Source organism: Heterocephalus glaber, unplaced genomic scaffold (assembly GCF_053883595.1).
Source record: "Heterocephalus glaber isolate CG9 unplaced genomic scaffold, H.glaber_assembly_v1.0 deba00001550, whole genome shotgun sequence".
NCBI lineage: Eukaryota > Metazoa > Chordata > Mammalia > Rodentia > Bathyergidae > Heterocephalus > Heterocephalus glaber.
Window position 1 is genome coordinate 25,642,175 of NW_028258343.1, and position 24,484 is coordinate 25,666,658.

Genomic DNA, 24,484 nt, shown 5'->3' on the forward strand with positions numbered 1-24,484 from the left:
AATTTATGTTTTTAAAATAATTTTAAAATATTTAGTAATAGTTTCCTTAGTGTGTTACATTAAATGTTACTGCAACAATAAAATAAGTTTTGTAAAATGGGGAGAAATTTTGATTGCCTGATTTACCAACATATATTTACTTCCTGATAAATTGTTCCTGATGAATTATTACACAATTCATCTGTATTTCTGCTTCATTCAGCTGTTTATATTTCTATAGACATAAAAATATTTTTCACAAAATATAAATTTATGATATATTAAACAGCCATTGTATGATGGTTGTAAATTATAAAATAATACTTAGGATAAAAATTAAAAGGCACAAAGTAAAATTTCATTGGTGCTGCCAAGGTCTTTCTATATAAACATAAATATCTCTATAAAATTAACGATTGAGGCTTAATAAAGTGTCATTCACTCTTTGAGGAATAATCTAATATAATAAAATTCAAGAACTTTGAGTCAGTAAGAAAACTTGATAAAAGCCATGTTTCAAAAATCAGAAATTCCACCCAACAGTTGTTTTGTTAATATGACTGATACCAGAGATAAGTAGGCTTTCTTACTTTTCCTAGGTGAGTAAGCATAAACTTTAGTCAGTGAGCCTTCATTTAAATTTCAGCATTGTTATTAGGTAGTGTCTTTGTGGCCTTGGGCAAGTCAATACCCTTCACACTTCTATTTCCTCAGTAATTTCAGTCTTATGTCCTTACTGGAGTGATTAGAGACAATGAATGTGCATGTGTGTACCTGTGTAGTATTTAATACATAATAACTTAGCACTGCCAATATTCAGTAACTAATTTCTATTAGTAAGGATAGCAAAGCAAAAAACATATTTGCTTTTTTATTCACTCCTATACTTTATCTCATTTAATTCTCACAACAATCATACGGGGCATCATATGCCACTTTGCTGATGAAAAGCTGAATACATCCAGCACCACACAGCCATCCATGGAAGTGTGAGATTCACAGTTAAATACAGCCCATTTTATATACTATGCTCCAACTACTAGACTATGTTGCCTTTTAATGTACTATCTTCCAAAATAAACCCTAAGGCTATCTCTTGGAAATAAAGTCAGGAAAATTATCCAGCTAAGAATAATCACATCAAAACATTACCATTTACAACACACATAAATTCTACATCTTGCTCTATCTTTCAAAGGACAGTTTAGATAAGGAAATTTATTTTATAAAAACACCAAAAATGTAATCGTCATGTCATAAAAAGCAAACAGCCTACCACCAGTAAGGCAGGAGAAACAATTGTTAATGCTTTGACCTTGGGCACACCTATGCCTCTCAGATATCCAAATAAATTGCCAGGAGTCACCAAATGTTGCTCTATCAACCTGAGCACTAGCACCTGACCCGTGTCACAATGGACAGGGTTAATGATTCATCCCTAATCCTCAGGGCTCCTACAAAGATTAATTGACTTTCTCTGCAGCCTGCAGGCTCCCTTAGGGTCTTGTCAAGAGGATTTCTCTGCATTGCTTTGCTTCTTTCCCCCATCTTTCTACTTCAAACACTATCTGATCTCTCTCTAGTTACACAATTCAAAAGGAATCAAATTTAGCAGAAATCATAAAGCTAACCTGAGTCAATTTGGAAATAAAGCTGACTTGGTTAGAAGAGAACAATCAATTTTATCTGTTTCGATCTACTTTATATCTCTTTCCCAGGCCACAATACTGTTAACATTGGTTGAAATCAGTTAAATAAATATTAATTGATAGTCTATTATGTACAGGCAGCAGAAATGACATAAAAGTGAATGAAACAAAAATCTCCATCCTCAAAATGCTTACTATCTGCTTGAAGAGGAGGTAAGTTAATGCCACATTGAGATGTATACCAAGAGACAGCTCTAAGGGCGTGAGGAGACAACAGTAAGCCAACAGGCCAAGAAAATATGCAAGAGAACATTTCCAAGACATTCATCTAAGCGTTAAGATTTCACCATCCATGTAGGGGAAAGGGCTTACTCAGGTTGGGGTGCGCCGGAACAATAATTAACAGCTAGGGCAAAGCAAAGGATACGGGGTGGTAATGCAATGAAAATATGACTATATGCTCACCAGTGAGAAGTCAATGATGAGACAGGAAAATGGATTGGATCGGATCATAGTGGAGCTGACAAGGTAGAAAAATTCACCTTCCATAGTAGAAATTACAGGCCAGTGAGTTTCTGAACATGGGAGAAATATTATTAAACCTGAAAATTAGAAAGTTGGTTTGGAAAAATTGTCCTGAATGGGCCAGAAGACAGAGTCAGGATCTGTCTGTGGAAATGGAAATGAGAGAGACAAATTCAAGAGAAGCCCAGCATAGGACCAATGTGTTAGCAAGGACTAAAGGGAGCCAGCGACACTGAGCATGCAGAACTTGGCTCTGACCTGACATGTGCTTAACTGTAAAATATAACAGGGCTTCTGAAACAGCATGAAAGAAAAAATGTCAAATATCTCCTTCATAATTGTACACTGATTGCATAGTGAAATGATAACGTTTTAGATGTGTTGGGTTACATAAAGCTTTATTAAATCAACTTCACCTATTCCTTTTTACTTTTAAAATTTGTGACTAGCAGATATTTTGAACTCGGTATGAGGCTGCATTGTGCTTCTGCTGGCCAGGTTTGCCTGAGCCTCAGAGCATGAGACAGTGGAACAGCTAGAAAAGCCACAGGAGAAGGACAGCTGGGCGGTGAGGGTGGCTGCCAGCAGAAACCAAAGTTTCTGTGTTCCTCATTTGAAGAGCGTACTAGCAGCAGCAGCAGCAGCAAATGTACCGTGGAAATGCGTCACTGTTTTTATGCAGTAAAGGAGCAGAATAGGACAGAAGGATGTGATAAATGGCAGAGGAGTAAGCTGGTAGCTGCCCTTTCAAGAAATAGCAAAGAGAGGAGTAGCAATGAGAAGAAATGTGGAAGTTACCAAAGAGGAACATATGTCAACTTATTTTATGTTCATGTTAAGAGATGAGCAAAGATATCATTTATGCAGATCATTTGTCTTGAAGGGAAAGCAAGGGGATATTAAGACATTATCAACCAGGAAGGAAAGCTACAGGAAGGGGCTGAAGTGCGCTGAGTCCTCTCTGTCTGACTCACACCGTCTGCCCTGCTCTTTCCAATGTTGTGGACTCGGCCTAGTGACTGAATGCCTTCTTATAGACCCTCTTTCATGACACTCGCGCCTTTGTTAACAGCTTCAAGATTATGAAAATGATTCACTTATTATGTTAGTAGGTAGAATAATATAACATTTCTTTGTAAATTTTTCTTTCCAAATGTTATTCTGAAATCTCCTTTTTTAAAAATTCCTTCAGTTAGTAAAAGTTCGCTTCATAAAGAAGAAAATACCCAGTTCTGTTCACTGATCAGTACATTATTTATTTTATATCCTCAGGCACAAAGGAGGAATCTACTGTTTACCCACATATCTTACTTTGAATGGCCTCTTGTTCCAAGCCGTCGTGTTGTTAAGAGGGGAAATTTCTGCCGAATTGTCTAAAAAAAAAAAAAAGACAATTACTTTAGCTTTTAGAAAGTCTGTGGTTCTAATGCAAGCCACTCATAACCAATTAATCTGAGAAAGAAAATGTTTAACTCCAAGGAACTGCTAAGTAGAATCTTATAAATACTGGTCGGAAACGTATCAGCAGAGGCAGGGAGGTATTTTGACTGGAGCATTGTACTGCCCTGTGTCAACCAAGGCAGATGCTTTCCATATTGCTTTTATTTGATGCTACTGCTAAAACAATGTGTGGAGGAAGATTTGGGTTTGCATGATCCTATCCATCCAAAGTTTTCCTCAACCCATCCCCAAACCTGAAAGGACACTTAGATCTTAAGAGATCCACACACAAACTTTAGAGGGTTTCACAGCAAACTTTTTGGCTCAGACAATCAAAATATATATGGTTAACCCCTAACTGCATTAACAAGCAATCAGTCACCTCCATTTTTTGCTTTTCCACACACCTACACCATCCTCTCAATGTATCACACCTCGAGGGACACGAGCCTGCTTTAAGTTCACATTAGAGCTCCCTGTGGTCAGGGTTCTACTGCTCAAAATCAAGATGCAACTGTGCAGCAGCTCCAAACACAGCATTCAGAGATTTCATCTGTGCCCTCAGAGCAAACGCTTCAGCCTTCTCTTCAGAGAACTTGCTCAGAGGAATATGGAGCATCTGCTTCACCTGCTCTACCCGCAAGGGGGTGGCCCACACCTGCTGCTCACCTTCCCAAAGGTGGCTGCGCAGGCTGGCTCCAGTTTCTCTTTCCTGCAGAAATCCAGGTAGTGCGCATAAAGGATGCACCGTGGTAAGCAGACGCCTTCACACACGATGTAATTCTCTTCAAGCCTAAGAAAAAAGGCAAAAAAGTAGGTAAAACATTTTCCTTATTACTCTTTTCTTTTCCCTTTCTCAATGAATTAATGGTTGTTCTGAAAGCAGACTCTATAAAAATGAGTTAATGAATAGACTTCCTTTATTCTGGATATTATTAAAATAAAACCAGAGTGAATACAATTAACAAAAATAATGAGTCATATACCTCAAAATAGAAGAGAAGAATTTTAATTCATAAAGAAATAAGAATTTAAGGAGATAGATACGTGAATTACCTTGAGTTTATATTACTCAATGTATGTAAGAATCAAAATATCACATTGTGCTTCATAAATGTGTACAAATACTATGTGTGAACCAAAAAATGTTTGAAACCTTTTTTAGGCAGTAAAGAAGGTGTTACCCTGGATAGGCCTGATCTACGTTGGTGAGCCCTGGAAAGAAGGTCTAAAGACAGAGAATCAAAAGATCTAAGCAGTGGCAGACACACTCGAGTGGAAGATCTTGAAGAAGCATGCTGCTGCACTTTGAAGAGGTCCACCTCTCAGGGATGACAGGTGGCCTCTCAGAACAGAGAGCCTCAGTTCCACAGCTGCGGAGAAAAAGTCTCTTAACAACCCAGTGAGATTAGAAGAAAACTCAGAGTCTTGGTTGAGATTGCAGCATCAACAGACCTTGACTTCAGCCTGATGAGATCACGCACTTGGTGCCGAGGATCCCATCCCACTCCTGACCCATCTCACAGAAACTGTGAGATAATAAGTTTGCATTCTGAGGCAAAACAAATCAAGTCACGGGGATTAGAAGAGCAAGAAGCCCAGCAAACGTCTGTTATTGCAATTAAAATACCCATGGCTAATGTGAAAATCACTCCTCATGTCCCACAGTGAAACTCTGGATCTTCCTGCTCACCATGGTTTACACCTTGATATGTAAATATCAATGATGAAACTGAAAATAACAGGTTTCTAAAGGAACATCCTCACCATCAAAGAGCTGCCAGCCTTCAGGTTGGCAAATGCTTACACACTGTTACTTTCATTCACATTCACGTTACTCCTGAATCCTGAAGAGTTAGGAAAAGATGCATTTGTTCACAAAATACATAGGGGAAAACCATTTCACTTAAGTCTGGAGATGATACTGACCTTTTCTATTTTTACATCATTTCACTGTGATTAGTACCATAATGATCTAAAACATCCAGTATACACCCAGTTTCTCTGCAGATGTCTCCAAACATAATATATGTCATTTCAACTCCATATTATAAATAAATTCTATATGCTTTGAAATTTTGGATGATTACATTTAATTTGCAATTAAGATAAACTTATATAAATGCAATAAATATTTGTGCTATAAGTACCTAGATAGCAATCTAGAAATAAAAACTTCAGGATTCTATTCCTAGTTTTTCCTAACAGTGTAGTAGGCTATTTAGGTTAAAAAGTTACTTATACCAATTTTATGTACAGTAAAATCATCATTATTTATAATACAAGAACAATGCAATAAAAAGTATGCATTCAAATTAAAATTAGAGGTGAAATCCTTCAAGATGTAACATATTCCCAATACATGTAAGGTAACAGTTACGGGTGTGTTTCCTGAGAAGGTAACATATCAGACACCTATTTTTCTGTGAAGAAGAAGAAAAAAAGACTAAAATTCCCAAGACCTGTGGTTTCAAAACAAATGAATTTGCATACATACAGTTAAATACCCAGTTGTAGTGAAAACTGGAGCTAATGAGACAACTGCTTCATTTTGATTTTCAGTTCTAATTTTTAACACTCCTTATCTAATCTATAACCTTAAAGAAAATTTCACAAAATAAAAATAATTCAGGTCTTTAAAAATTTATAATCCTTATTGTTTAGGAGAGTAGAGAATTCAAACAAAAATTACAATATTTTGTATTTCAGATCTCGTGTATTCTTAATTAGTAATGGTGACATAAAATTTAATAGTTAAAGTATAACTTTAAAGGAATATTGGTTTATATTTGAAATACTGTAAAGTATTAATGCATACAATTACAAAAATCTGGTATATACAAATTATAATTTAATGTTTAAATAAATAAAAATATATGTATTAGTATTTAATCTATTTTTATTTTTCCAAGGTTTAGATTATACTTTATATCTAAGTAAGCAATATCATGAACTAGTAATTATGTGGCCTTTTTTATTTTTTACTATTTGGAATTTGGGAGGAAATTTATACTCCTACTCTTTACACTATGCAGAGGAGCTTTACACTATATTTTTACCTTAGATCTCTTTTCCTTTTAGATAAGTATTACAAAATGTTCTTTATATGTAAAAGGTTTATTCTTGGTTTTAAAAGATTTTCCACAAAATCCAACTCGTGATATTTCACTCTAATCAATCATATATGACAAGTGCTATAAAAACAGTGAACATTTATTTAAGTGATATCTTAACTGTTAAAAGTCTGCTATTCAAATAAAGATTCATCTATCTTGTAACCAACCCATTATATCTAATTTGCCCTCCTGTGGATCAAGAGTGTCAAGATCTTTGCACCGCTAAGCTGCTTTTTAAGGATCATATTTTATAAACACAAAAACTGCCAGATAACAGACGGGGACTGGGATGTTAAGCACGGAAGTGTGGAAGTGCAGCGCCTTACAGGTGGGTTTTCACCACAGCGAGACCAGCAGGCGGCTCCGCACTAAAGGGCAGTAAGGCGGGCGCCAGCCGTCTGACGCTCTCTCAAACGTGCGCGGGAGATTCGGAGCCCGCGGCCCGCGCCCGGCCCGGCCCGGCCCGGCCCGGCCCGGCCTCACCACTGCAGCGTGCGCTGCGCCTGCCGCTTCTTGTCCCGCATCAGCTGCGCCGCCGTCCTGCGCGGGGACAGGCGCTGCTCCGCGGCCTCGACTTTGCTGCCCTGGCTGCCTGCGTCCTCTTCCTCGGAGGAGAAGCCGCCGCCGTTGCTGAAATGCATTTCTGTTGAGGTTCAGGGAAGATAAAGAAAAGCCGCGGTCACTCGAGTCGCGCGGAGGGGACCCCGCCGGCCGGCGCCCCCGGTCCGCGGCGCTTTCCTCCGGGCGCTCACCTGCCTTCACCCCGCGGGCGTCGGGGGTCGGCTGGGGCGCAGGCTGCGTGCGCGGGGCGGCGCCCTCCGGCTCGGGGACCCGGGCCATCTCCGGCCAGACCCCGACCGGCTGGGCCGGCTGCTCGGGCCGGCGGGAACCCGGCGGGGCGGGGCGGGGCGGGGCGGGGCGCAGGGACCGCGCTCAAGGGAGTGCGGCTCGGCGGACCGGGCGAGGGAGGCCGAGGCAGGACCGCCCCTCCCACCGCCCGCCCTCCCGGCGGACTCCGCCACTTCCACCCCCTCGCGAGTCCGCCCGGGCCGGGGCTCCGCTCCCGACACCCCGCACTTCCTTTCTCTCGCCTGGCGATGCGTCCACGCCTGAAACTTCCAGAGAGATCCCAGAAAGTTCCGCCCTCCCGCCCTCCTCCCCAGCCGCCTCTCCCCTCTCCGGGAAGGGGGCTTCTTCCGTCCGCTCCCTCCTCTAGAGCACCACCTGAGGCCCCTGCCCGCGCCCGGACTCCGCAAGCTCGGGTCGGGGAAAGGCACCCAGATCTCCTCGGGCCTGCGCTGCTCGGTCGGGTTGACTGCGCCCTGCAATGGGCGCTCCGTGCGGCGGCCTGGAGACGTTGCTCGGGCTCTGACTCCGGGCCTTGCAGTCCTCCAGGACCTGGCCCTGGGCTTCGAGGGAAAGATGCCTTCCTTCCACTTACATATTTCGTAACTTAACCCCGCCCCTCACGATTTCTCGTCCACACCGGCAATGAACACTTGTTTAAATGAAAATGAAATCACAATGATTTTCCAGCCTCAAATGGTGAGAGTCCCTCGTTCTGCTCTCCAAGCCCAGAGCTTGGCCAGACTTCCTGCTGCCCGGCGGCTGCGGCCACTCCTTCCTGGCATCCTCCTCCTCCGACAAACGCGCCCTCTCTTCTGTGCTGTGCTCCCCAGAAAAGGCAAGGGTCCTCCTGCGGTCCTGTCGGTCACTCTCGGTGCAAGGGACAGAGCACTCAGTATGAAACAGCGTCACGTGGAGATTTAACTCAGAAAAAACAAGAGGAGGCCTCAGCTGGTGCGAGACCAAAGGGAGTCAGGGAGCGAGCAGGTCACCTCCAGAAGACAAAGTCGGCCCTGCTACAGTCACAGCTGTCCTTGAACTCCCAGTTTTAGCACCACTTCTTGGCATGCCCTCCCCGCCAAAGATTACCTCTGTCAAAGGGTTCTTCCGTACCTGGCACCTTGCAATGGGCTGGGGTGGGGCCACCCTCTCACCTGCACTGTCCAAGCTGTGAGGCCATGCCCTCCCTGGGACAACTCTCCACACCAGTCCCCTCTGCCAAGGCTCCCCAGGGCTTCAGAGCTGGGTCGTCCGAGTGCTCAGCTCTGAAGTGAGAAGTGGTCCCCACAGGGAGATACGAAGACCCATTCTGCACGGCGAGCCCTAGCAATCAACCCTGTGCGCACAAAAAGACCCTGCACACCTACATCACATAACCAACAGAGAGTTCAGGCATGCCACTGGATCCCTTTTTCAAATTTTAAAAATGCTAACCGCATGATATCCTGGGGTGTGTGCTTGTGAAAGCCATGCAGATACCTCGTAAATACTCACCAATGATCCAACTAAATTAATCAGTGGAAACACCCCAAGATCACTGGAGGCCCTAAATGAACTTTTTGGCCTAGTAAAGTGTCTGCCTATCAAATAGCGTGAAAGTTCTTTGTGCTTCTCTTCAGAAAAAGGAAATTTGCGTAGGCATGTAACAAGTAGAGAGATTGAATCAGCAGTCAATGAACTTCCAACATGAAAAACCCCAACCCCGGAGCAAGACGGTTGTGATAGTGGATGATACCAACCATTTAAAGAATGAATGGCAATCTTCTGATTATCAGAGGCAGCAAAAGCAGTGCCAGAGCAGGGGGAGAAAGCTGTCATCCTCTTAAACTGCCCTCTATGACCACCGGTGCCCCATGTCCACAGGGCTGCCTGAGAGCGAGAGCACTAAACCCGCACAGCATCTTCTTCCACATGCCCTGCAGCCTTGCCTCGTAGGGCCAGAGCTAATCTGTCCTCCCGTGTTTTATGTTTTGTGCCTTCTTTGCATCACTTTTCTTGCACTTTGGACCCATTATTAAGTAGTAGGGTTACTTGGACGCAAGCACTACAACACTATAATGGTTGATCTGACAACCCAGACAGCTACTCAGTGACAACTGGGCTGGTAGCACATACGACATCAATAAATCCCAGACAGGATGTTTGAGACTTCATTACAGTTCTCCCAACAGTGTGCGAGTTAAAACTTGTGAATAATTTATTTCTAAAATTTTCTATTTAATATTTTTTGGACTATGATTTGCCTTGGGTATTTGAACCTGCTAGAAAGTGAAAGCTTGGATAAGCAGACTACTGTATTATAATTAATTTGAGCACATAAGACCAAATTTTAAAGAAGTAATAGTGATAAGCAAGTCATAAGGTCCTACACAGGAAAATAAGTAACTATGAATCATCTTTTTAAATCGTAATTCTTAAGATTTTGATTTGTCTTTAAAACATTCATTTCAGCCATAAACTCCCTCCCTGCTGGCAGGGGTGCCCCTGAATGTAGTCATCTACCGACAAATAAAATTCTGCATATAGTTTGGTAGATACCAAGTAAAGAAACTCTGAAAAAATTGATCCTGATTTAAGAAAGACACGTGATATCTAATGGGGCATTCTGAAAAGCTCCCAGGTGAAGGCATCATGACGTGGAGATGTCCCATTAAAGAGGAAAGGAAGGGCCCTTTGGCATCAGACACACTGGCATTCATTCTCACCATGACATCCACCACAAGTCCCTGAGACTGCTGTGGAGGAACTGCCCTTGGCTGCCAGACCACCACTGACCATGGACAGAGAGCACCTGGGTATGGTTTACTCCAGGGTGACCCTCGACCAGCCACTGATGAATAGTAACTATAAGCCCGACTCTTTGACTCCCTGTTGGCACTTCCGGTGTGTAATTTACAGCCCACAGCTTGTCAGTGGGTCAGGCTGACGCTATCTGTACTGCCCTAAATCCTACTACTGTTTGGTTTCCTCCTCTCCTCTCCTCTACCCTTGCTCCCTTACCCTTTCCTCCTGGAAACACTTCCTTAAGATCACTTTTGTAGATGAATATTTGACTCAGATATCACTGGTATAGAATACCACAGCAGTGGGTTGATCCATGGATTAAATGAAATATAAGGAAGGACCTGGTATAGTGCCTGGAGCACAGCAAGCCCTTAATAAAAGTTATCTAATCTTTTTATTCTTAAACTTCACATTCTTTCGTTATCATAGGCAAGGAAAGAATTTTCTCTTTCATTGAAGAACGGTTCTAAGAAACATCTTTCTCCTTGTTTAAACTATTCCTGGGCATATGATGGCTGGGAGCAATCATATACTGTAAAACTTTCTCCTGTGAAGATTCATGTCTCCCCTGATTTTCGGTTTGTTTACCAAAATTACTGTGTAAATACAGAAACTACATCAAAGGCTGCCTTTTGTTAATTCCTGGTTTTGCTGCTTTCAAATATGAGAAATTCAGGTCATGAACCTAAAAAAAGAGCCCCCAGATATACGACATAAATATTGTGATGGTTATTCTTAGTTGTCAACTTGACTGGGTTGAGAGACTCATAGAAAATTGATAAACAGTTCTGAGTGAGTCTGTGAGGGTTTTTCTGAGACTACTGGTGTGTATGTAGGTGAAGTGTGCTGAGGGAGAGGACCCACACTGCATGTGGGAGCACCATCCAAGATGGCAGGGGCCTAGAAGAAACAAAAAGAGGAAGAAGGAGGCTCACATGTGGCTACTCAACCTTTCCTGAGCCTTTTTTGCTGATGCTGTTGTCCATGGACATCAGACTCCAGATTCTTCAGCCTTTGAATGGAGACTGACATCACGGATCTCCTAGGCCTTCAGCCCCAGGCCAGGCTGCAATCTGGATCCCTCTTGTTCTGAGGATTCCAGCTGCTTAAACTGAGCTGTTGCTGGTTTCCCCAGACTGTAGTCAGCCACTGTAGGACTATTCAGCTTCCTCTTATCATTTGGTATATTCAGTTGGTTCTGTTCCTCTGGAGAACCCTCACCAGTGTACTGATTCTTCACAGGGATGTGAATATCACTCAATGAGAAAAAAATAGCTATTTAAACAAATGTTACTAATGTGGAGAGTTTTGTTTTTTGGTCTGGGTACTTATTTTACTACTGGTGACAGGTTAAAATTCATCAAATTGCAATACTAAGATGTGTTCACACCTTTATATTAATTAAACTTCATCAAAAAGCTACATAAAACAAGAAAGAAAGTAAATACATGTGGTATACCCTACAGCAGTGCTGGAAAAACTTTTAGAGCTTTCAATGACACAAACAGCCTGCTGCGGCACATGTGCCATAGGTTCGCCACATCTACCCTATAAGAAAATATTATTCCACCACTAAAAAAATGAGGTACTGATGCCTATAATGTCATTGAACTTTAAAAACATTATATCAACTGAAAGAAGTTTTATATAAAAGATCATATATTACATGAATCCATTTATAGGAAATATCCAAAGTGAGCAAATCCATAGAGACAGAGAGTAATTAATGGAGTAGCCAGGGACAGAGGCAGGAAGAAATGAAGAGTACCTCCTTCATGAGAATGGAGTTTCTTTTCTTGGTCATGGAAATGTTCTTGAATTAGATAGTGCTAATGGTTGTACAACATTGTGGATGTAGTAAAAGCCATTTAATTACTGGAGTGGTGGCACATGCCTATAAGCCCAGCTACAGGAGAGGCTGCCCCGGAAGGATCACAAATATAAGACTAGCCTGGGAAACTTAGCAAAACCCTGTTTCAGAAATTTAGAAAGTAAAATAAAAAATAAAAGGCTGGGAATGTAGCTTAGTGGTAGAGCACCCCTAGGTTCAACCCCCCAGTACCACAAAACAAATGTGCCAACAAGAAATGTACACTTTGATGGTTAATTTTTATTTCAATAGAGAAAAAAATTCAAGCCAGGACTGGTGGATCTTACCTCCCCAGCACTCTGGTAGGCTGTGGCATGAGAGTCTCAGGCTCAAGCCTAGCCTGGGCAATTTAGCGATTTAGTGAGACTCTGTCTTGAACGAAAAAAAGGAAAAGACTAGAGCTGTAACTCAGGATGTACTGAGTTCAGTCCCCAATATGGAAAAAAAAAGAGGAAGAAGAGGATGAAGAAAAAGGAGAAGACAGAGAAAGAGGAAAAGAGGAGGAAAAAAGGAAAGAAAAAGAAGAAAGGAAGGAAAGAAGAAAGATTAAAACAAGAAAAATCAGATTCTAAAGATACAACTTAAGAATCTGCTGCACAGCTAGAGAGGCGGCTTAGTCCAAGAGTTTTCTGGGAAGAAAATATACAAAGCTTGGTCAGTCTTCCTTAACTTGGTAAAATATGAATTGTCAGTCTTGCTATTGTCCTGTCAACATCAACCAATTATGTCTCTATTCCTTCTTCAAGTCTAATTTCTTTCTCCTTCAATCTTGATTGTCCCTGTGCTAATTTTTACTTTTTGTCCCTATTGCATGAAGATGAGAGAGAAATACGAGTAATGGAGACCAAAATGGAAAGCGAACAGAAGAAAAGGGTAAAGAATGGCGGAGGGAGCGGGGAGTGAACAAAATAGAAAGTGTTGGTTGGAACTCAGGAGCCCGAGTTGGGCTCCAGTCTCCCCGCGGATAACACTGTTTGTTTGCTTTGACCCTGAGTCCGTGTAAAAGGTAAATCAATTTGGGCAAACCGGAGGAAAGAGGATTTCTAGGAAGCTACAGTGCGGGCTTGGCAGGGCAGTGGTTGGAGCCAGGGTGGGTATGAGGCGGTGCGTGCACCAATGTTATTTAAAGGGAGAGTGAGCCTTCCCCAGAGAAAACTGCAGGGCTGGAGTGGAAATGAAGGTGCTTCTCGGCTTGGGCCTGTGGGAAGTGCAAGGGAACAGGAAGCACTTTCTCAGTGAACCGTTTCTCAGCTCACTGCTGCTCTATGGCAGCCCTCACAGTAATCACTGACAAACAGGGTTGCAGGGCGACTCCAGAAGGCACAGCCCTCACCCTCACCGTCCAAGGACGGTCGCCGTAGCTCCAGCCCAGGGGCGGGGCCGGGGCGGGGCCGGGGCCTGGAGGCGGTAGCTCGGCCTCAGCGGGGCTCTGCAGAGTGCGCGGCTGAGCCCCCCAGGGCCAGGGCCGGACAGTCAGATTTCCCTGAAGCTGTGAGAAGATGGCCATCTTCCCTACAGGTTCCAATGCATTCATTTCGTATTTGATATCTTATTTAAAAAAGTAAAAATGCCAGGATAGAGAGCACAGAGGTGCTTGTTACATTATTTTTCATTTTCATTAAGGTTAAAACTGTCTTAAAATAAAATGTGAAAGGCTGAGTGAGTTTTTACAATCTTTAGTAAAAGTTGACCTCTAGTTGTTTATAAATAGAAGATATTTACAGAAGTCCGAGGTGATATATTTTCATAGAAAATATGTTAAAATTTGGGAAATATATTTTTATTATAATGTTACTGTTTAAATGTGGAGAGAGAAACTACATTTGAAATATTTTAGTATGCACTTCTTTAGTTAAAATAAAATCACTTTATTTTTTCCTGAAAGTTATTTTGTTATCCTATGTCTCAAATAACCTTTGTTCTTCATGATAACCCTTGCCTTTCTTTCCATTTCCAATAGGTAGTTTAATGCTCTTTTTAAGTTAGTGTAAAACTAATTGTATGTTGCTTGCAGTAGTGGAGAAAGAACATAGGTTAGTCAGTGTTCAAAAGTAAGTAATGCACTGCTTCATGTGTATCTGAGAACTGCTTATATAGTGTTGTAATGAATATACAATGAATAGGAAAAAAAGTTGCAAATCAAATTATTAAATACTGCACATACATGTTAAACAGTGGCCGGAGCATCATAGATATCTACTAAATATTTGTTATAAAAGTGAAGAGAAAGTAGTGGCAACGCTCCATCCTCTCCTTGAATTAATCAAAAATAATTTATCCTGACATGGTGATTCAAAGGCAAGTACGACATGCTCACTCTTCTCCAATACTCTTGGTGTAGTGGAGGATGTAATATATTAGACATATATTTTTTTTTGGTACCAGGGATCAAACACAGGACCTTGCATTTGCCAGGCAGACACAGTGCCTCTGATCTAATTCCCCACTCCTGTAATATATTATAATGTAAGGCAACAAATACAGCGTGGTAGTTAGTGCACACAGAGTGCTCTAGAAACATACAGGCAAGGGTGAGTCATTCACACGCAGCAGCCGTGGTCCACAGCAACAGAGAGCGACCTTTACCAGGTCCTCAAGGGCCTGTACACATTCACAAGTGGCAAGGTGGGAAAGCCACGTCAGATGAAGGAAAGTGAATGTGCAGGAGCAGAAAAGCATGAATGGTGAGAAATGCCAGACCTGGGGACAGTGGGCAAAAAGAAGCCCGAAGGACTTGGAAGCACCTGGGTGGAACTCAGAGCTGAGACTCGTCAACTTTACTGCCACAGGGGGACAATCATCCAGGGGCTTCAGGGGAGAACATCATAAAGAGCAAGCAGATTAGACAATGTTGGCTGGGGCCAGTCGGTGGCAGGGAAGACGGGGAGGGTGCTGTGGGACCAGGGGAAGGGTTGCTGCAGCCCAAGCCTCGAGGGTCCATGCATCTCCAGTCAGCCTTTCTGTTATGCAGACTGACCTGAACCTGGCTGTTAACAAATACACACGGATGAGCTTGGAAGCCTGTATGCACTGGGTTTTACTTCTCTTGCTGTGGCTAGAAAATTCGGGAACACCAAGTGACTTGGCCCAGGCTAGCTCTTGGGAGATGTGTTAAACATGTCATTCCACCTGGCATCCAGAATTAATCCCCAGCCAACACCAAGTGCCCACACTGGGAGCAGAGCCCTCCTGAGAGAGCCAGCTTCCAGTGGACCTGCCCAAGCACTGCAGCCTCACAGGCCTTGCCCAGCCCAAGGCAGTAGCCAGTGGGCTGTAACATTTATTTCACAAGGTGTCTGCTGGCCGGTGGACAGGAAAGAAGCAGTTTGGAGAGTGAATGTGGGACAATTTTCTTGGTTTTGGTTTTTGTTTTAGAAGGGGTTTTTGTTTATTTTTTTAATATTTAGATGAGGAAGAACTCAAAAGTGAGGGAGATTTTGAAAAATAAAATTTCAAAGGGTTTCTATGAAGGTCAAATGCAATAACATACATAAAAGTATGAAACGAAAAATAACTGTAACCTTCGAAGTCTGTGTCTGTGTTGAGTAAGTGCATGTTTTCTTCTATTTTGCTTCTTAGAGAATTCACACAGTGGCTATGCACACACAGACATACGCACAAACCTCTAGTTTGGGGGAGAGACACTTAGGGACTGCAGTATACTTTAAAGCAGCTCCTTAGGGTTTCTGCACACAGGTGAGATGTAATTTTTGGCGGGCACTCTAAAGTTTTTGCCTACAAATGGAATTAATTAAGAGACTGATCTCTTCTTCTACCCAAATCCAGAGAATTCAGCTGTTGCTTCTTCAAAATGAAGTGTTCACACAGAGGCACGTTGACATATTCCATAGATAAACAAGGTACAAACCGAACAAGAAATTCCAAGTGTGAACACTAAACCCCTTACATAAACATGTTTGAACACTAAACAAACTCCTCTTCACTTTGAAACTATCTAGTACTCCGTTTATCACTTGCTTTCCTAGTGATATTGGGGCTAAAGTGCCTATTATTTTAGATAATGAATTATGTAATAAGATGCTGTTTTGCACCTGGAAGGAAGCTCCCCCGCTGCCATTCCAAGCTCCTAGGGCAGAGAAAGTAAGCCGCGTGGGCACCAGAAGCACCCCCCAGCCCCCGCTGTGGAAATGAGAAGACACATAAACAAGCCTCAAAAACAGACTTCCAGATCACCTACAGCAACCCCAAAGGGAAACGAGATGGAACACTCTGATACTCAACCACCTGGACTCTGAACTGGCAACAAAAGAGGATCTGGGAAAAATGAAATCAGAAATGATTACTCAGATAACAGCAAAGATTTTGCTCATGGTGCAAGACATAATTAATAAATCTAGAGAGGACACAGATTAAAAAATAGAGGATCTGAGGAACATGATGGAATCCCAATATAGGAAATAAATGGAATCCACAAAACAGATACAAACAGATTTCCAGGAGATTAAAAACTCCATCGAAAATCTGTGCAGCAGAATGAACCAATGTGAGGATAGAATTTCACATATAGAAGATAAGATTGCAATTAGTGAGGAGGAAAAGAAAAATTGCTTTAAAATTGTGAGGGACCATGAGAAATCAATCCAGCAGCTGCTAGATGATGCAAAGAAGTATAACATAAGACTGATTGGAGTCAGTGAGGAAAGAGGAGAGAGTGCAGATGACATAAAAAAAACTCTTCAGAGAGATGATGGCAGAAAACTTCCCAAGGAGGGGAAAAGAACTTGACATACAGATAAGTGAGGCATATAGGACTCCAGCTAGCCTTGATCAAAAAAAATCTACACATAGGCATATAATAGTTAGGATTCCAGAAACCCAACAGAAGAACAAAATTCTACAAGCAGTAAGAGAAAAGGAACAAATCACATACAAAGGAAAGTCCATCAGAATCACAGCAGACTTCTCAATGCAAACCCTCAAGGCTAGAAGAGCTTGGAGGGATGTATTTCAAGCCCTAAAGGAAAACAGCCTCCAACCCAGATTGATGTACCCTGCAAAACTATCTTTCAAAATTGATGGAGAAATAAGATGCTTTCATGATAAAGAGCACCTCAGGAACTTCATGAATACCAAACCAGCACTCCAAAAAATTTTAGACAATACCCTAGGAAAAGACAGTGAGGATCACAACCCCAGGAAGCCCAGCAGAATGAATCCATCGGGCGTGACAAGAAATTAAATGCAAAGGGGGAAATTCCAACAAAAAGAAAAAGTCATGACAAGGCTTTTAAAACTTTTGACTTCATCTCCCTAATGAGTGTATAATTGAATCTTATTATTGTGCTGATTAGTATTTTTCTGATTCTAGAGTTGCACACCATTCCTTGTGCTATACTGGCTATTTATCATCTTATGTCTACATTTTAATTGGGTTGTCTATTAATGAGCTCTAAGAATTCTTTATATATTCTGGTCATAGGTTATATGCATTGTAAATATGGTCTGTTTAAGGACTACTTTTCATTTTAATGATGTCATTTAAAGTTCTAAATTTTGGTGTAATCTCATTTATCATTTTTTTTCTTTTATACATCATGTTTTTTGTATCCTAGGTAATTCTTGCCTACCCTGAATTCATAAATATTTTCCTTTATAATTTCCTCTTAAAGTTTTATACATTTAGGCTTTCATATTTAGGTTCATAGATCCCTTCAAGTTATTTTCATGTATGGAAAAAAAAGGTTGAGATTAATTTTTTATATATGGATACCAGGTGTTCTAGTGCCGTTTGCTGAAGACACTATCTCTTCCTTGGCTCTTGAATTGAGTTTATATTCTATAAAATGCTAATGTTAAATAATCTTTCAAAACTCAGTGGACCATATATGTGTGGTTCTATTTCTAGATTCTCTGTTTTATTCCAATGATCTATATGTCTTTCCTTACACCAACACTGCCTTGATTACTGTAGCTTTAGAAGAAGTCTTAAAATTGGGTGCTAAACATCTTCCAACACTGTTTTTGTTTTTGTTTTTGTTTTTGCTTTTGGCTTTTCTGGGTCTTTTGTACTCCTACATAACTTTTAAATTTCAATATCCTGTTCTTCATTTATAGCAAGTATACACAGACCTGAATTTTTATATATACCTTGTGTTTTCTAATTCTGCTAAATTCAAGTACAAGTTCTAGGGGCTCCTAGAGATTTCTTAGTATTTTCTCTGTAGATGATCATTTCATCTACATATAAGGATTTTGCTTCTGCTGTGCCAATCTTATCCTAGTTGTGTCATTTTATTGCCAGACTATTTTGGTTTAAACCTATGTTTCAAAGTCTAATGGACAGATAGATGAAGAGTAGGCATATGTGCCTTTGTTCCCCACTTTAGGGAGAAAGCATTGTATCATCTCCATTCATAGAAGGAGTTTTTGTTGGAAGTATGGAGTACATGTCTTTCATCTGTTGAGAAGGTTCTGTTCTACTTCTAGGCTCCTGATAGCTTTTACCATGAACAGCTGTAGAATTTAGTCCAATACTCTTTCTCCAACTACTGACAGGATCATATGGCTTTTTCCTTTCCTCTGTTAAAATGATGACTTTGGGGGGTGGATCTTCCAATGCTGAACCAACACTGCCATCCCTATAATAAAACCACTTTCTACATCCTGCCAGATCTGACTTCTAAGAGATTGTTTTGTTAAACAAATTTCTATCTATGTTCATACTTTTTCTTCTATTATCTTTATCCAGTTTTAGGATTTGCACGATGTTGATTTCCTAAAATGAGGGGAGAAGTGTTCCTTCTTTTTTCTGCTTTAAAAGTTTGATATAACGTATCAGTTAAAATGTTTATGAGCCTGCTGTTGTCATATAGGTAGGTTTTCAAGCTAGGAGTATACTTTCTTTAATAGGTGCTATTCAAATTTTATATTTCCTCCAGAGTTAGTTTCATTAATTTGTCTTCCAAGGTACTTCTTAGAAGTTGTCAAACTTATTTCAAAACAGATTTTTGTAATATGCTTTCTATATCCTTTTAAATTCTGTAAAATCTGTAGTAATGATTTGTAGTAAATGTAGTAAATCTTAATATTGTAATTTTAAAAATGTATTACTGATATTGTGTAACAGGAAGAAACGGTCTAAAAGAGCAGGGGAATTGGGAGGGGTAGGGGAAGGGAAAAAAGGGAAAGGAAAAATTATGAGAAGAGGAAAAAAATGGAAACAAGGTCTTTGCAAATAGGGAAGGGTGGGCAAGGGAAGGGGAAAAAAATAAGAACCAAGAGACTCATGTAATGGTACAAGATCCCAATGATGAATGTAACTGTATTTTATACCTAAAATGTACCAATAAAGTTAATGGGGGAAAAAAAAAGATATGCTGTTTTACTATGCATTTAATTTCAAAACATAGTTTGTAGTCTACAAAATGAAGACAATAAACTGCTCAGGGCCATATCAGTGTTCACGTGGGAAGAAGATGGCTTTTCAGTCCTAAGAGTCCTATCATAACAAGGCCAATAATTAAAACTAATATCTTATGTTTTATGATTTTTAATTGTTTTTATCTGCTGTCATGAACAATATAGAGGAAATAAGATCATCTGGAATTTAAGGTAATGCACATGATTTATCATAAATTTGTTACACATGACTTATTACAAATCTGTCTTTATTTTTTGTAATAAATACATAGCTCCAATCTTATTGTTTTTTTCAGTGTACTTCTCTGGCAGTTGTTAAATGCACCCTAAATGGCTTCTTTACTTCAAATCCTTCTTCTGTGACTATTTAAGATTGTTGCTTTTTTTTCCTCTCAGCCTTTCAACTGCTTTTCATATTTTATAAAATCAGTATGTGAATATGCTAATTGTAATTACTTTGGGTATATCGTGATTTGTCTGGTGATCATTAATAATTTTAATGAAATAGATTAGTTTTTAAGTATAATATTGAAAGCAATAACCCTTTTCAGATCTCATATAATTTCCTTGAGCTAAACAAGATTCATATTCTTTTTTTTTTTTTTTTGTACCGGGGATTGAACTCTGGGCCTTGTGCTTGCAAGGCAGGTAGCAGAACCACTGAGCTAAATCCCCTGCCCTAGGATTTGTTTTCCTTACTTTATTTTTTTCCCCCATTAACTTTATTGGTACATTTTAGGTATAAAACACAGTTACATTCATCATTGGGATCTTGTACCATTACATGAGTCTCTTGGTTCTTATTTTTTTCCCCTTCCCCTGCCCTCCCTTCACACCCTCCACCCTTCCCTATTTGCAAAGACTTTGTTTCCATTTTTTTCCTTTTCTCATATTTTTCCTTTTCCCTTCTTTCCTTTCCCCTACCCCTCCCACTTCCCATGCTCCTTTAGAATTTACTTCCTATTACACAATATCAATTGTACATTTTAAAATTACAATATCAAGATCTAGAAGACATTACCACAGATTTTACAGAATTTAAAAGGATATAGAAAGCATATTACAAAAATCTGTTTTGAAATAAGTTTGACAACTTCTAAGAAGTACCTTGGAAGACAAATTAATGAAACTAACTCTGGAGGAAATATAAAATTTGAATAGCACCTATTAAAGAAAGTATACTCCTAGCTTGAAAACCTACCTATATGACAAAAACAGGCTCATGTACATTTTAACTGATACATTATATCAAACATTTAAAGCAGAAAAAAGAAGGAACACTTCTCCCCTCATTTTAGGAAATCAACATTGTGCTAATCCTAAAACTGGATAAAGGTAATAGAAGAAAAAAGTATGAACATAGATAGAAATTTGTTTAACAAAACAATTAGAAGTCAGATCTGGCAGGATGTAGAAAGTGGTTTTATTATAGGGATGGCAGTGTTGGTTCAGCATTAGAAGATCCACAGGTCATCATTTTAACAGAGGAAAGGAAAAAGCCACATGATCCTGTCACTAGTTGGAGAAAAAGTATCAGACTAAATTCTACAGCTGTTCATGGTAAAAGCTATCAGGAGACTAGAAGTAGAACAGAACCTTCTCAACAGATTAAAGACATGTAGTCCATACTTCCAGCAAAAACGCCTTATATGAATGGAGAAGATACAACGCTTTCTCCCTAAGGTGGGGAACAAGGGCAGATATGCCTACTCTTCATCTGTCCATTAGACTTTGAAACATAGGTCTAAACCAAAATAGTCTGGCAATAAAATGACACAACTAGGATAGGATTGGCATGGCAGAAGCAAAATCTTTATATGTAGATGAAATGATCATCTACAGAGAAAATACTAAGAAATCTCTAGGAGCCCCTAGAAATTGTATTTGAATTTATTGGGATTAGAAAACACAAGGTATATATAAAAATTCAGGTCTGTGTATACTTGTTATAAATAAAGAATTAGATATTGAAATTTAAAAGTCATGTAGGAATACAAAGGACCTGGAGAAGTAAAAATCAAAAAAAACCAACAGTGTTGGAAGACGTTTAGTACCTAATTTTAAGACTTCCTCTAAATCTACAGTAATCAAGGCAGTGTTGGTATAAAGAAAGACATATAGATCATTGGAATAAAACATAGAATGTAGAAATAGAATCACACATATATGGTCCACTGAGTTTTGAAAGAATATTTAACATTAACATTTTATAGAACATAAACTCAATTCAAGACCAGAGGAAAAGATAGTGTTTTCAGCAAATGACACTAGAATACCTGGTGTCCGTTTATAAAAAAATGAACCTCAACCATTTATTTCCATACATGAAAATAACCTGAAAGGGTCTATGAACCTAAATATGAAAGCCTAAAACTATAAAACTTTAAGAAGAAATTATAAGGGAAAGTGTTTATGAATTTAGGGTAGGCAAGAACTTCCTAGGATACAAAACACATGATGTATAAAAGAAAAAATTGATAAATGGAATTCCATCAAAATTTAGAACTTTAAATGACATCGTTAAAATGAAAAGTAGTCTTTAAACAGACCATATTTACAATGCATATAAGCTATGACCAGAATATATAAAGAACTCTTACAGCTCATTAATAGACAACAAGCCAATTAAAAAGTAGGCACAAGAAGATGATAAACAGCCAGTACAGCACAAGGAAAGGTTTGCAACACTAGAATCAGAAAAATACTAATAAGTACAATAACAAGACTGAATTATACACTCATTAGGGAGATGAAGTTAAAAGTTTTAAAAGCCTTGTCATGACTTTTTCTTTTTGTTGGAATTTCCCCCTTTGCATTTAATTTCTTGTCACGCCCGTTGGATTCATTCTGTTGGGCTTCCTGGGGTTGTGATCCTCAATGTCTGTTCCTAGGATATTGTCTAAAATTTGTTTGGAGTGCTGGTTTGGTATTCATGAAGTTCCTAAGGTGCTCTTTATCATGAAAGTACCTTATTTCTCCATCAATTTTGAAAGATAGTTTTGCAGGGTACATCAATCTGGGTAGGAGACTCTTTTCCTTTAGGGCTTGAAATACATCCCTCCAAGCTCTTCTCGCCTTGAGCGTTTGCATTGAGAAGTCTGCTGTGATTCTGATGGGCTTTCCTTTGTATGTGATTTGTTCCTTTTCTCTAACTGCTTGTAGAATTTTGTTCTTCTGTTGGGTTTCTGGAATCCTAACTACTATATGCCTATGTGTAGATTTTTTTTAATCAAGGCTATTCAGAGTCCTATATGCCTCACTTATCTGTATGTCAAGTTCTTTTTTTCCCCTGCTTGGGAAGTTTTCTGCCATCACTTCTGTGAACAGTTTTTTTATGTCATCTGAACTCTCTCCTGTTTCTTCATTGACTCCAATCAGTCTTATGTTATTCTTCTTTGCATCGTCTGGTAGCTGCTGGATTGATTTCTCATGGTCCCTTACAATTTTAAAGCAATTTTTCTTTTCCTGGTCACTAATTGCAATATTATCTTCTATATCTAAAATTCTGACCTCATATTGGTTTATTCTGCTGTGTAGACTTTCAGTGGAGTTTTTAATCTCCTGGAAATCTGCTAGCATCTGTTTTACAAATTCCATTTGCTTTCTATGTTAGGATTCCATCATGCTCCTCAGATCCTCTATTTTTTATCTGTTTCCTCTCTAGATTTATTAATCATGTCTTGCACCATGAGCAAAATCTTTGCTGTTATCTGAGAAATTATTTCTGATTTTTTTTTTCCAGATCCTCTTTTGTTGCCAGTTCAGGGAGTCCAGGTGGTTGAGTATCAGAGTGTTTCATCTCGTTCCTCTTTGGGGTTGCTGTAGGTGATCTGGAAGTCTGTTTTTGAGGCTTGTTTATGTGTCTTCTCATTTCCACCGGGGGTGGAGGGTGCTGCTGGCACCCATGCGGCTCACCTCCTCTACCCTAGGAGCAGTGGAATGGTGGTGGGGAGCCTCCTCCTGGGTGCTGGGATTGGCTCTAGTCTTACTTTTTAAAATATAGTTTTAGGGCTGGGGATTTAGCTCAGTGGTTCAGCCACATTTGTTGAGACAGAGTATTGCCCGTGCATTGCTGTATTGCCCTTGCTGGTGTTGGACTCATGGCCTCAAGTGATCCTCTTGCCTCAGCCTCCCAAGTAGCTGGTTTCACAGGTGTGTCCCAGTGTTCCCAGCTTGACACATATATTTTAAATTTCTGAAATAGTTTCAGACAGTTTGAAGAGGTTTCAGTCCATAATCGGCTGGCTGCAAGGCAGAGAGGCTTGGCAGAAGGGCATCACAGAGCAGGCAGGAGGTAGCAGGAGACCAGCAGCAGCAGCAGCAGCAATGGCAGCAGCAGAAGTAGCCTGATTTGTTTTCTTTAAAGTACTCATTCTTACTGTTTCCCTGAGTAGAATGGGCGACTGTGTCTACTAACTCCAGGTGGTGGTTCTAAAACTGTGTACACTCTCTCGCTCTGCTTGAAAGCTCTCTGGCCCAATATACAACCTTTATTGAACAATTTATCAAGTGGAAGAAATGAGTGAATGCTACTCTTTCCTTAATATACTGCTTTGGGTGACAGGGGAGAATAAATAGGAATGGAATACTGTAGTAAGTCAACAGATGTTAGGTCAAGAGAAGAGGCAGTTGGCTAAATCTAACCAAGAATTAAATTTCTTGGTTTCTTGAAGTTGGACTTCAAGAATCAGAATTACCTGAAGTTGTTATTAAATATGCAGATTCTTACATTCAAGCCAGGAATCAACCATGGAATGGGTTTTATCAGTATAGTAATATACATATCAAGACAAGGAAAACTGGCTTTTAGAATATGTGAGGGAGAATAATGTATCTCAGTCTAAGCCACAATCTAGAAGCCTAGAGACGTATATAATGATGCCTTCAACCATATT

The 24,484-nt window shown here is 40.0% G+C and overlaps 1 protein-coding gene across 3 annotated transcripts in view; it reads right to left on the minus strand.

Annotated features, from left to right (window-relative positions):
- The window catches only part of Rfx6 (regulatory factor X6), a 62,480-nt gene extending 54,661 nt beyond the window's left edge, over positions 1-7,819 (minus strand). For all 3 annotated transcript variants that reach the window (XM_087190209.1, XM_087190208.1, XM_087190207.1), the window contains exons 1-4: positions 7,462-7,819; positions 7,193-7,352; positions 4,263-4,386; positions 3,465-3,526 (exon numbers count right to left, since the gene is read on the minus strand). In XM_087190209.1, the coding sequence (XP_087046335.1) occupies positions 3,465-3,526; positions 4,263-4,386; positions 7,193-7,352; positions 7,462-7,549 (434 nt within the window). In that variant the 5' untranslated portion in view covers positions 7,550-7,819. The remainder of the gene's footprint in view (positions 1-3,464; positions 3,527-4,262; positions 4,387-7,192; positions 7,353-7,461) is intronic.
- Between the last annotated feature and the right edge of the window lie 16,665 nt (positions 7,820-24,484).